The 14667-nt window shown below is 36.9% G+C and overlaps 1 protein-coding gene across 1 annotated transcript in view; it reads right to left on the minus strand.

Annotated features, from left to right (window-relative positions):
• Window positions 1-13771, minus strand: part of LOC139121170 (peroxisomal multifunctional enzyme type 2-like) — a 33289-nt gene extending 19518 nt beyond the window's left edge. The window contains exons 1-14 of the mRNA XM_070685852.1: window positions 13605-13771; window positions 12418-12471; window positions 11698-11805; window positions 10854-10913; window positions 9608-9676; window positions 8878-9027; window positions 7661-7783; window positions 6901-7017; window positions 6021-6086; window positions 4732-4794; window positions 3831-3931; window positions 2871-2949; window positions 1899-2047; window positions 1018-1141 (exon numbers count right to left, since the gene is read on the minus strand). Coding sequence (XP_070541953.1) covers window positions 1018-1141; window positions 1899-2047; window positions 2871-2949; window positions 3831-3931; window positions 4732-4794; window positions 6021-6086; window positions 6901-7017; window positions 7661-7783; window positions 8878-9027; window positions 9608-9676; window positions 10854-10913; window positions 11698-11805; window positions 12418-12471; window positions 13605-13662 — 1321 coding nt within the window. The 5' untranslated portion in view covers window positions 13663-13771. The remainder of the gene's footprint in view (window positions 1-1017; window positions 1142-1898; window positions 2048-2870; window positions 2950-3830; window positions 3932-4731; window positions 4795-6020; window positions 6087-6900; window positions 7018-7660; window positions 7784-8877; window positions 9028-9607; window positions 9677-10853; window positions 10914-11697; window positions 11806-12417; window positions 12472-13604) is intronic.
• Window positions 13772-14667: the final 896 nt, after the last annotated feature.

Genomic DNA, 14667 nt, shown 5'->3' on the forward strand with positions numbered 1-14667 from the left:
AGCGGTTATGAAGAAGAAGATTTTTTACCAACAACGCCTTTTTGGCGCTAATTTGCATATTTTCAACAATATCAAAAAATCAAAAAAGCACAATTATTTCAGGTCAGCCAAAAGTACAGTACTTACATGCTAATTTTTCATGTAATCTGCTCAGTGGTTATTGAGATTTTCAATTTTGACTGTTTTTACATTTTTTCACTTAATTTGCATATTTTTGGCAATGACAACTTCATTTGAACAAAATCTCATCTACAGCCCATCATCCATGTACACACCAAATATCAAGATGAAATGTGCAGCGGTTTTGGAGTTTTTGATGTTGACGGACAGACATACAGACATACAGACATACAGACTACATACTACAGACATTTCCCTAGCCTATAAGAATAGCTTCCATTGCCATATATACATATGGCTATGGGAGCTAAAAATAGTTTCTCAAAATCATATTTTTCATCTACAAAACAAATATCAAATCCGTAAGTGCTGCGGTTCTCAAGATATTTGAATGGACGGACGCCTCACAAACGGACATACATACATACATACAGCCGGACGCCGGACGGATACCTATCCCAATAGCTTCTATAGACTATAGTCTATAGGAGCTAAAAATGGCAGTTGAAATTTGAAATGAGGATGTTTAATGCTTTACATAATGACATTACATGTCACTGAGGGATTTTACACTTACATTGAAACATCATAAACTGTCCAATGAGATTTGTATGAAGGAAGATAGAATTATAGTCATTGTGAAAAACTAATGCACAAAATGCAACTGCTGCAGCTTAAGAATGAATTACACAGGTATTTATTAAATGGTATGATATCAGAGTTCTTTAAAATGCCTAGCTTTATTAATCAAATTAATCAGAGACCAAATTTTTGCTTGCTACATAACTAACATCCTGGGAGTGATGCCATGACACTTGTTGTCAACAGAGTTTTCATGAACCAACTGTTGCTAATGTGTCTCTCTATATTCATAAGAAATGCTAAAAGTTGACTTACTGTCTTGGATGATGACGGCACCTGATCCCTTGTCAATGACATCAGCAATTGTGATTTCAGAGTGCACACTACCTGATGTGGGTATTGTTTTGTGTAATTCTAAGTACTGTTCACCATGTAGAATCTGGAATTGAAGAAAAGAAATACATTTTGAGGCCAAGGTACAAAGATGTTTGTTTCTGGTCTTCCAAAAGTGATGAAGTGATGTGATTCTTATTTGATCATTTTTCTGACCACTTTCACATGAGGCTATTACCACAACAATTATTTTTTTTCACAGACTAAAAAATACTTCTCCTCCTTGCTACCATTTTAGGGGTATCTGGGTCAGGCACGAACACGTATCCATGTTTTCTCCATAAATCTCCTCTATATAATCATCTTCCCTCCTTAAAATAAATAAGTCATCGCTGATGACACAGTCCCCACTCACACCATTAATTGAAATGCACACGCACACTACAATACAATGTCTGTCTGCCAAGTTTGAACGAAATCTGTAAAGGGATAGTTGAGTTATGGTTCAAAAACATGAAAAAATCGCAACAGAATGGCTGCCCGGTGGCCATATTGGATTGTAAAGCAAAATAAATTGACGTGTATATATATGCCATAGTACTTTAGCTGTGTACCAACATAGAACGAAATCGGTTCAGGGATAGTTGAGTTATGGTTCAAAAGCATGAAAATTTGTTTCTCTGGTACCAAAATTTGCACAGTGACCCCCAATTTTCATACTTGATTTTGAAAATGAGCGGTTGAAAGATTCCTTGAGGAATCTGAGTAAACGTTTAAGTCTTTCATTTTCACGGCGCATACTACCTTAACAGTTCCTTCTCAGTATAAGAGTCCCAAGGTATGACAGTATCATAGTCTCTTACCTTTGTGGGATCAATTTCCAAACCTGGAATACCAGCAGTGGCAACGCTACCGAATGCTGGAATCACACCATAGGTTGGTAGCACACTGAAATCTTCACTTCCTTCATAGAGAAACTTCAAATGATCTGGTTCATTGGTTGACATACCAACTGTTTCCAAATATCAAAATACCCAGAAAAGGTTTATTAAGATCCTGTCAGTCGAACACTATCAACTTGAAAGTACTTTTTCTAAAAAAAATGATTCATAATTATATTTTGCCTTTCAGGCACAAGGAAATTTTTCATTTCAAAACAAATATGAATTGACTGAAATGCTAATTGCAGTCAAATTCTGCAACAATCCTATTTCTACATTGTTCTATTTCTGACACAAATGTCCCGACATACAGTATTGACATTTACAAAAACATTTGTCTATCTTTATGCCAGTAATTTATCATTTCTCAAAAAACTGGAGAATACTGGGACCTGAGTAATGTACAATTTAAAACCATTCTAGGGAGTAGGTTATTATATTAATTAATCATGAAAGGCACCCTAAGGAAGGGCAAATAGGTCACAGAGCTACCACAGGGAAGCATAAGCTCATTGGTCCTCAGTTAAAATATTCTCTCCCCCTCCCTCCCCTCTCTCTCTCTCTCTCTCTCTCTCTCTCTCTCTCTCTCTCTCTCTTTCTTTATTGAACTTTGTTGTGGACAAATCATTTTATTTTTTTAGATATTTTTATAAAATAATGACCTTTCAAGATATCTTTCCCCAAATCTAAGCAAATTTTGCAGCATCTGGGTAGATTCGTAAATGTTTCTTTGAGGAAGAATGTTGTTTTGGAGAATTGACACCAAAAAAGTTTACAAAAAGGACATCTGTATATAATCTGACGGGGGAAGGGGGGGCTTTCTTTCAATTTGACAGCAAATGTTCCAGAGGCCCATGGCAAGTAGTAAAAAGTAACTAGCTATATATTGGTTACCTCCAAGTGCATAGAGAATCACTTGATCAGGTCCATAGCTTCTAGGTTCAACTTTCAACTTTGTACCAATTGCTTTGTTCTGCAGGAAAATTTAAGAACAAGAGTGGCCATGAAATAAACTTTGAACTAACAGCACAGATGTAAAGGGTAGAAAATCTGTAGGCTTAAAGTGTCCTTTCAAAGTATGAAAATATTTACAGTCATTTCTTGCTAAAAAGTCATTTTTTTGCATTTGATTCAGCAGAGTCAGTTTAAGATCTTTCCGTATTTGCTGACAAAGTGTGCTGACTACAAAGACATGTTTTACAATATGCCATGGAGACACACTTTATAATACAGACTATGTCCTCCACTTCAGATCACCAGTTTTGTGTTAAGAAAAATTTGCCAAGACAAAGTTGTAATATTCCATAGGCATTCACAGAATCAAGCTCCTAGACATGTTAAGGCAATGGGATAAAGTTGCTTGAATTTTGTGCTTCTTTTTTTTGTGTCAGGGAAAGATAAACTACTGGTGCTGTAAAAGGCATAAATTACAAGGATTTAATTTCAGCATTTTTGCTCATAAACAAAAATAATCCCCATCCTGGTACTTAAAAGTGTTAAGTATATGTAATAATAGATTTAGTGTTTCACTGGCAAATCACAGAATTTCAATCACCATGGAGACGTTTGAGACATAGTTATAACATTTTAATTACATCCCTGTGTGAAATTGATGCTTTTTCATTATTTATGCCCAGAGGGGATCAAGTATACGACTATTCTGTGAATTTCAATGTAAGAGTTCATTTATGGAAACATAGGTACAGTAGCTCTCTCTCCATAGTCAACAAGACACTGTGTCTGCACAGTGTCTGGTTCAAGGGGAGCATTTGTTTTGCATATTAATATAAGTTATAATATACTCCTAGAACTTTTCAAGCAAATGATATTCCTTGATAAAAAAATGTCACTCACTGGATCGATTGCACCACCTCCACTTCCGGCAGTCGGATTTGGTTTGATTGGGGAATCTTCATCTATTGCAGCTAATGTTGCCATGAATGCTCCTGTAGCCGCTACAATGCGGAAAGACACAAGGGCAATATAAAGCGTGATTAGAACACTTCAAACTTTAAACTTTACCATTATGGTAAAAATTTTTGAATCATACTATCAATGAAAATTATGTGATTCCATCTGGATTTGAAAATTCATATGAATTAACCGAACACTGGCCAGATTACTTACTCGTGTTGCTATTTTCAAAAACATGCTATCTCTTTACACCACAAATCATACGTCATAAAGCAACCTGGAACAGCTAATCTTATGACATTTCAATCCATTCAGTAGTTTCATATGTTAAAGTAGTTCATTTCATCATTGTTTGAACAAACCTGTTTGACCTGAACCACATACCAACATACCAAATATCAATGCTACATGCATTTGGTCAGCTATTTTTGTACAAGGCGATGATTGATTTAAACAAGTTTAAAACCATCCTCAAAACATCAAGCTGATTGTTTGGTTGGAATTTGAACAAAATCCACAATCACCACATCCAGAGAAACCTGCAACATCACGTTTTACACCGTAAGCCAAGCCACCTCTGAGGGAACTTTCCCCAAAATATAAATTGCTTTAATTTCATTACAATTTCAATGAATCTAGGGAAGCTCTTCAAAAGGGACCAACAACAACTTTTGAAGTCTTTTCGACAGATGATGATATTACTGGTAGATTCAGGTGATAAGGTAAACACAAATGAAAAAAAAGTACAAATAAACTTGGTGTGATGTTTAAGTTAAGTCAGTTTTCACAATGAATAAAGAGTGATAAGAGTTTTCACAAGGAATAAAGAATAACAAGATACCTTGTGTGCTTCGAGGATATGTTGAGTTTGAGAAATCACAAATTTTGTCCCAGTTGCTGCGAACTGAAAATCGATGTTAAAAAACATTCAACAATTATCAATACATTTGAATAATTCTTATCATATTTACCATAAAAAATTAGAAAAGCATACTGAAAAGTCCATAGACAGAAACCAGCTCATAAGACATTTATTGGACTCACTTATTCACGCTCAAACTGTCTGATATCTTTCATTTTAATTTGAGGTAATTATTAATTTGATAAATGACATTCGCATCTGACAAAAAGGGTTGGGATCAGTTTTGAAAGTTTTAGTAGTATCAAGTTTGCCTTTGTTTAAGTCTTTCGTCCCGTTTCCCTCTCAAAGAGTTTAACTTTACTGTTGAATACAATGGTACTTGTTTTTTAGCTTTACAAGACAATGTGGGTTGGCACAACTCCACTGTTTTCAGGTGAGACTGGACCCATGTGCATTTTGGGGGTAAAAGTGTTAAACAGCTTCCACACTGCCTGATCTCCAATGACTGTAGCCCATTAAACGTAAGACGAACCAGACTATAAATTCGTACCATGGATTAAAATTGAGAACATGCAGAAGTTGCAGCTACAATTGTTTGTCTCGCCATGTTTTGATAGGGTCTGGTTCTGTAACATTTTCTCTCTGCTCAAAAATTGCTTTAATAACTCAATTTTAACTGCTGTATGATCTTGAAAAATTATCCAACAAAAGACGAATTGTGTACATCAAATTCATGATATGTATCAAACAATTTCTCATTGTATTCTCATAACATTGATTTATAAGAAAAAGACGAAATATTTGTATACCATTCAGCGATGACTAGAAAGGGGAACGAGTGGACCTGAGAACACCATACAGTAGATTTGTATTGAGTTCTGGCATAAACTGTAGTTTCTCTAAGGTCTACCTGTACTGTATGGTTCTGGAAAGCAGCAAACTTAGAAAATAGCAGAGCTTGAAACCTTACATCAGTGCCGTGTTTCCTGAGAAGTACATCTTACGATATGATTCTATCAATGAAGAGGACAATATTATACAATTGTCTAGGGGATGACTATATATTTTCATGGTTTCAAATGTCCAAATTTGCCTCAGCTTTTGAACAAAATTCAAGTCTACCCCTCTTTTTGAGGAATGGGGCATAAATGGACTCTTTCCATGACTGTAGAGAGATATTACTGATTCTGTAGCCTAAATGGTACAAAGGTTAAAAGAAGTTCAAAGATTAACCAACTCTATATGAGCATGAACTCTTATTACCTTACCTTGTTCAGGACTTACTGGGACATTCTTCTGTCTAAATATTGCACCATCACTTCTTTCAAGCCTCACTGCATGAAATGGAAGATAGCAGATGGGTGGCAGTGACAACACAGTTGACAAAAGTATCACAAGTCATTAGGTTTGCAAACACTGTCACTGACTGTCAAATAGTACAGGCCTACCGTAACAAGGGCCAAGACAAAGAGTTGCCCCGGAGATTTTTACACCAAATGTGCCAAAATTTTCAACTTTCTCTGTGCATTACTATCAGTACATGACTCTTGGCCCCTGCATAAAGATTAACCCATTGACCATCACTCTTTGGTATAACCCCGTTTGTTTAAAAATATAGTGGTGGACCTCAGTATACAGGGCAATGGGTTGATAGAGGTACAAGATTCTAAATATATAGATCGAGACACCTACTTCAGTTTTTGCAACATTTCAGTCATATTGAGGATAAATTTTGTTTATCTCGTTATTTGGTTCGCTAAATGCAACATTAATAACCGTCTGTGCATACTTTCCGCACATTTGGCTCATCTATTCCTAACAGCTAGTATGTACATGCATGCTAGACAAGGTAAACTCGTATCAAAGACAGCCATCTTGGTGACGTTATCAAGTTCAACCAAAATATACAAATGTGATCAAATGACTTTTCAGGGCAACTGTCCAAATATTTCGAACTAATCATACTGATAACTCACTTCTCACTGCAAATTGCCACAGGTTTTCTAAATCAATGAACTGCCCAACAAGTACCAAATATGGAGTGGAAACTTGTCTGTTGGAATACCATAGCAGCACAGATGTGCAACAGTATTCACAGATGGAAGTACAGTTATGAAGGGTGCACCGTGGCATGAATAGAAATGGTACCTTTGCATGCTGAGCCAGCACCACACTCAAAGACACCACCATTTTCAGTGCAACCCTCATGGCAAAGATATAACACAAGGGGTGCTACATACTCGGGCTTCAGCGCATCAATTATGTCTGAAAAACAACCAAAACAGATAATTCTTACTGTTATCTTCCCATTCAGAAATAGTCTTGTCAAAAGAACATGAATGTGTACTGCTGCACCCATATGCTTTATTGTACAACTCATTATGGATGTGACACAATTCATACACTCTTGTCAATTATTAGAGATCAATTTCTTTTTAAAATTCAGGTGCTTTTTGAATTTTATATACTGCATGTGCTGTAGTCTGTATGAATATTCATATCCACTAAAAAATGAAACTGTGGAGATAAATACACAAGTCAGCTTGGTTACGGTGGCAACATCCTCACACAGAGGCGACACAATGAAAGTGCAAGATCAAATTGAGGCAAGAATTTTAGACACTTGGATACAAATGATTGAAGTCATGGGTCTTTGTAGAAAAAAACAGGCTGATTTTGATATAGAGTTTTGCCAAAATAAGTGTCCCATTTCTTCACTCACAGTGATTGCAAAGTTATCTTTTTCTTTGTTTCTGGAGCTAAATAATAGAGAAACATTCAGTGCAATGTGTCAAGTACTTATAAAAGTTATTAACGTTTCTCTGTGTTGGGCACACCAATACATATACATACACAAAATGTTTTCAATTTTCATAGTATTACTTCAAAAATCTATTAAATACAGTACCTTGAGGCATAACGGTCTGTGTGAGGCGAGATCCAGCCATGGGAGCGATGACATTTGTCAAAATATTGTATTTGACGCCCTCCTTTTCTAAAGTATTGGCCAGACCAACTAGTCCCATTTTGGCTGTAATAAAGGTGTTGGGAAAGAAAATATGAAAGACTTTTAGGAAATGATTTTTTGATAAAATTACTGTCATATTAGTGGTAAAAGGGTTTTACTTGGAATGTTCTGTATTACAAAGGTGCTTAGGGAAAACAAATGTTTGAAAATAGAGAACGTACAAATATTTGCATGGATACAACAAATACATGTACTAGTAAAACCTGCTCACCCCAATTCCCTGTGGACAGGTCCACAATCACCACTGATAACAATAGGTTTGGGCAAAACCATGGTGGTGAAAGGGTTAAATTATGATCATTTGAGACGATCCACCTGTGATAGAATTTGGCGAACAGGATATTTCAAGGCATTTCACCAAGACAGTAAATTTTTTAAAAATTTTAAAGTCTAATGGTTTTCTTCTTTACATTGCAACATAAAGGACAAATAAAATTTAAGTACATGTAGGGATAAAACTGATTGTAGCTTTGTTACATGACACAACATTGAAAATGTGACAGCAACAGCTTCTGACAAAAAGTGGGTCAAATTTTGTCTTTGTACGCCTGTAAATATTGCTCCAAATTATTGAAATGTGAAGTTGAAATGAATTCATTATTGAAACAATAATATTTTTCTGCTTCTTCCCTAATCCTTGAATTAAACTATTATGGATAAATTATTCTATTTGTTGCCAACAAAACGATTATTTCATCGCCAAGTTGGGGATGAACAAAGTAACATTGAATTGAATGGATTGAAGAAAGAGAGCAATTTTTTGTGTAATTTGAAAAAGGCATTTTTGGTTTTGAAGCACATCTTGAGCTGTCTTTCCAAAATTTTCACGGAGTACAGTCAAGTATTTCTCCAGAAAACATACAAAGGACTAGAATGGAAAACCCGAAGAAAATGTCAAAATTTCTGATGGTCATGCTCTTGCAATTTGTTCTTCCATACATGTGGACACTGTTAGGTTTTATCCCAAGCATGGCAACAATCTATGGTTTGAATAAGTTTTGAAAAGGTAGACTTTCCTATTATGATGAAGTGTGTCAGCAGCTAATACTTCATGTTTTAATGATCAAGCTTTCCTTCGAATTTTGACCTTATCTCACCTGCACTGTAATTGGCCTGTCCAAAGTTACCATACAGTCCAGCAGCAGAAGTGGTCAAGATGACCCGGCCATACTTTTGTTTCTTCATGTGTGGCCAAGCAGCTCTGGTGACCAGGAATGATCCACGCAGATGAACTCTGTGGACTAAATCTTTGTAGATTAAAATGTAAAAGAGAAAGAATAATAGAAAAAGAATTCTTCTGTGGTTAGAATGTTGAATTATTGATCCAAGCACACCAGAAAACCCATAGCTTCTATGTCTACAGACTGAAAGATCCATCACTTGAGGGCGTTCTCTACGCAAGAGGTGGGAGGGTAGAGAACACCCTCGAGCGATGGATCTTTCAGTCTAGTACATATGATAAATCAACATTTTCCTTCCTTTTAATTGTTTCTAAATTGTTGGAAATTCAGTGAAGACAACAACTAGACATCTGAGCAGGTAGGTACTTTTGGAAAGTTACCCACAGATGCAAAATAGTATCCAATCCAATAATTATGTCTCACATAATACTCACATCTGATCGTAGAAAACCAAAAAGCAGCTATTATTTCTACCTGGCCATTAGGCAGGTGCCTGTAAATTTCCACTTTTCCCAGGCAGGCAGGCTGGCAGTGGTTTGTATTCTGCTCTCAAGCTTTCTGAACTGGTACTTAGTGTGTACTTATGAAATCAAGACATATTTAAATCTATGCAGAATGTGTAAATGAAAAGAGAAGACATACTGACCCCAATCAAGGTCACTTGTTCTTGCAAAGGATCTATCTCTCAGAATTCCAGCATTGTTCACAACAATATCTGGCAGAAGAAAAACGGGAAAGCATTTAGTAATATAAGCTTAACACTTTCACTTCACATCGACACATACAGGTCCAAGCTCCCCGTTGAAAATAATGCGGTTGGGCCAAACCATAATGGTGAAACGGTTCATTCCTTAGTTGATGGGATACATGACTGATTAATTTGCTAAATACACTTTTGCTGATAATTGCATGTACAGCCAAACCTGTGTATAGTCGTCACTCAAGGGACCAAAAACGTGACCACTACATGGAGGTGGCCTTTGGGTAGGTGTGGCATGTGAGTTTCAATGTTGGTGGTGTGCTGAGTGGTGAATTTAGTAAAGATCACAGCAATAATAAAATATCATAGATGGGATACAAATTATGTTAAATATCTTCAATGTCTGATCCAATTGTGATGCAACCATAAAATGGGTCAAAATAGACTAAACTTTTCATTTCAATGCAAAGATGTGACGCCATATACCATGTTATAATCACGGTCCCTCCACAAGAAGGGACCGTGTTATAATAGACTCCTTTCAGTCCAGGCAGTTGTGACAGAGGTCATTCGGGGTCAATTATGCTGACCATTATACAAAGGTTTTCTACCAAATTGAAGCAATCACATGTGGCCACTGACCACATAAGAGAGGAGGCTGTCCTGTGGAGGGCGTTGGACAGGTAAAATGTTACGCCACTGCCAGGAGGTGACCACTAAATAAGTTAGACTGTATTATCATAACCCATTTGCTGCAGGTAGGATCAAGCCATGATGCCACCCATTATTGCATGTAAATCTCACACACACACACACACACATCAGTGTTCCCGCTAAGGTTTATTTGCGCACTAGTTGCGCAGTGTCTCCGACTGCTCTTGCAGTGAAATTTCATGTTTTGCGCAACTTTAATCTCAGTCATTTCAATCGATATTAGTTTTGGAAACAACAACTCAGGGCGAAATGTGCGATCTCAGTGTAGATTGTACTTCCGCGTTTCGAGTTTAGCGCCAGGTGGCGCAGTTGCCACCAACGTTCATTGTACGATGTGACGTACCTCAATAAATTAGCATATACATGAACGGACCAAGCTGTGAGGCAATCAGGCGTATCTCAAGTTGCGCACCCTCTCAAAACCTTAGAGGGAACACTGACACACACACACAGAGGATGGTCATGTGGTAGTGATTACCTATTCTTCCAAATGTGTCCAAAGCTGTTTGAACCAATTTCTCACCATCTTCCACTGAGTCTGCCATGACAAAAGACAAAGACATTCAATAAAATTCCTGATAAGGAAAGAAAGGGCAAAGAACTCAAGCAAAACCATGTACCAAGACCTCCAGAAGGTGCCTTTGCAGGTCCTCTGGAACTAATGTTGGATAGCAAACTTAGTAGACTGTAAACATCAGGCATGTTTTACATCAAACATTACGTACATCAACCAGTGTTCAAATCTATATGATGGAAACGTTTTAAAACTCTGCTCAAGAGCGTAACTCTTGTGTGGAAAGAGGGATTTCATCACTTGTATTCTTTTTTCAGTGGCTGCTCATATTAATTTGCATAAATAATCATACAGCTGTGACTTTCTAGGCCCTGTAACTTTTTGTACATTTGACTGTTGCATCCCATATAATAAATCTATTCCCATTAGTTACAAATATATCATAGAAATTACCAAGTTATAAATGTATTTTCCATTAGTTAAAAATATAATCATAGAAATTATATAGTAATAAATCTATTTCCCATTAGTTAAAAATATAATCATAGAAATTATATAGTAATAAATCTATTTCCCATTAGTTAAAAATATATCATAGAAATTACATAGTAATAAATCTATTTCCCATTAGTTAAAAATATATCATAGAAATTACATAGTGCACCAAAGAATGATACAAAATGTAACATTGCAAAAATAAAAAACTTGTTCAACTCTTTCAATGAACTGTAACAAAAATTGACCCCCACTCTTGCCATGGCATCTGCTTGTTGTAATATAAAGGATAAAAATCAGAAGTCATACTGACCATAGTTTGCGACAGCTTTTCCTCCCTTAGCTTTGATTTCATCCACAACAAGGTCAGCAGCCCGGCTGCTCTTGCCCTCACCCTTGATGTCACCTCCAAGGTCATTGACTAATCAGGGGAAAGATGACAATAGTTAAAAAAAGTTATCATGTATGCTGCTAGGTCACCGTCAGGTACATTGCACAAGCTGCCATGCAATGTACACACTGAGTGACAACAACAATATTACAGTAATTCTTTCGTCCCAGTTCTCTGTAAACAGGTTCTTCCATCCTATTGAAAACAACGAGAACAATATATTATAGTTTGATAGTAAAAGGGTCAAAGAAGGCATTTAACTGATACATTTTCCGAGGGCTGGATGTTTGAGTTGCACATCTGGTGAATAGAGTCGGCTACCTGAAAGTGGGATCATAATTTCCTTTGAAATTTTAACCATAAATTTTTCCATCCTGTGCCATTTAACAAATTGGACCCTGGCCACTTGTTGACGCCTTGATCTGATAATAATACAACATGATGTCAATGAACTACATGGGGCCTTGTTACATTGCGCTCTTTTTGTCAATTATAACACTTAGTCTCCAGTCATGGTATCTGATTCATGTAACTTGTTTGCATAGAACATCAGTAATGGGTTGGATATGTCTTAGTTTGTCACCTATATTATGGTGCACATAAACAATATATTTACAAAACTTAGAAGTTCAGCTCTCTTACCCACAACAGATGCTCCCCTTTCAGCAAACTTCAAAGCATACTCTTTACCAAGGCCTGCAAAAAAATTGTAAATGCATGGGTATGTTAACGTTTTGCCATTTGATTTATTGGAATGTTACTATGGTAGGCTAGCCAAAAGGGATGGGGCCTTAGCCAGTGATTGACATTACAGGGTTTGGCGGTCATTTTCAAACAATCATCATGTGCAAACCAATATGAGAGCACATGCAGACAAAAGCTGACAGAGTCAGTTCCCAAGAGACACTTATTTAATTTCCTTACTCCCTAAAAAATGTGGAAAATTTATCATGAAAAACCTTGGCAAATGTGACCAATCATTTATTACAGTCAAACCTTGATTATTACAAGTTGATTTGAAAACATCAAATTTATAATCAACATTTCATTCATATTTGGTGAACATAACATTTGAAAGTTTGACTTTGCGGGGTGGAAATGTGGCAAATATTATGAAAGAGGCATTAAAATTATATGCGATGAAATAATAAAGACTTCCATGGTCGTTTGCACTGGATCTCTGACCTTTGAACGATAATGGTGTACATTGAGCATGCTGGGGTCAACCAACTATGTGATTTTGTCAGTATGTACCACTAATCAATTGCATGACTGTGGTCACACGTTGACTTACTCGTAGTTGTGAAGTCACAATATCATGTACTACTACTAGGTCTTTCTCCATCTTCGAAATGAACTGATGACGAGAACTGATTCAATCACTACGGAGCCTGCAGAGAACAGTCTCTGTATATTTGGCGGCCAACGACAAAGACCCCAATGCCGCTGAAACAAAGCCGTCTGCGTGTCTCGAAATGCAGAGGGGGCGACTTGCACAACAAAACAAAATCAGGAGGTTGCATAACACACAACTTTACGCAGAGCTAATATCGCCCTAGGGTCTTTTAGCTTGAACATCCACAAATGTTTTATCTGCTCCTACGACCTAAAGCTTGCGCATTGTTGTGTTTGATCGGGGTGTGGTTGTACTTGGGCTGTATTTGCGGCACAGTCGCTTAGCTCGTCGCTTCGCGAAGTTGTTGTATCCATAGCGGCTTCGCGAAGCAACGAGCCAATCGCCTGTGATTTGCGGCAACCTGCAACAGAAATCGTAACTTATCGCTACCTTTCAGAATACAATTGATGAAAGCAATCGCGGACATTCTTACCGTTTCCAGCCCCAGTGACCAGGACGACACGGCCGTCAAATCGCAGTTGATCGGACATCTTGACGGAGCTACAAGCTACAGTTGTAGAGCTTGCAAAAGTTTATCCGTCCCAGCGCAGCGAGGATCCAGCTGTGAACTTACAGGTCACCTGTACAGGGTAAGGGTCATTCTCGATGCCGAACGTCCGTAGAGGGCAGTATCCATTGGTGTCGTTTGTATGCTTCATCCGCTGGCCTTCTTCATCCGTGGGATCGGACTCATAATCAGTATAGTATTACATCACAGTCCCCTGGGTGGCGGGACTGTGATTACATGTATCACAGACAAGGAGAAAAAGCTCGTCTGTGCATGTAGATGCAGTCTTATTCACCAAAGATTATTGAAAAGTTTGATAATGCCACAACTGACAGTGCATGTGTGATCATTGTAGTTGCATCACAGGGGCCTCAATGAATAACAAAACAAGTAAACAAACAAACAGGTGAACAGACAACATGCTGACAAAACTAAAGAGAAACTAAAGCAACAAAAACAAATATACCACACAAACCACAGGGAAGCCAGGATAAACAAAAAACTAACCAACAACAAAGCAATCAAATACACAACCAACTAAATATAAACAAATAAATAAACAAATAATTAAAAAAGAAACAAACAAGAAATAAATAACAAATAAACCCAAAAACAATTCAATAACGAGATATAAGAGAAATCAATAAACTGAATAAGATTTGAAATAATATTGACTGAACAACAGATGCAACATATTCAAGATGCAATGACAGTATCACTACCCGCGGTATGTGTTTCTTTATCTATTAGTGAATTGTTTATTTTTCTAACAATTTTCGTTCGATTGTTGGATATATAATTTGTTCCTATTTGATTGGTTGCATATGTTTGGGTTTTTTTTGTTTATTTATCCTGCCTTTCCTGTAAACAACATGTACACAAACACAATTACACGCTTACAAACCAACAGATAGACAATCTGCTTCAAAAGATACCCTTGTGTACGTATAGCAGAGCAATTGTATTGACTTCCAACATATCTAATAAC

Source organism: Ptychodera flava, chromosome 21, assembly GCF_041260155.1.
Source record: "Ptychodera flava strain L36383 chromosome 21, AS_Pfla_20210202, whole genome shotgun sequence".
Classification (NCBI taxonomy): Eukaryota; Metazoa; Hemichordata; class Enteropneusta; family Ptychoderidae; genus Ptychodera; species Ptychodera flava.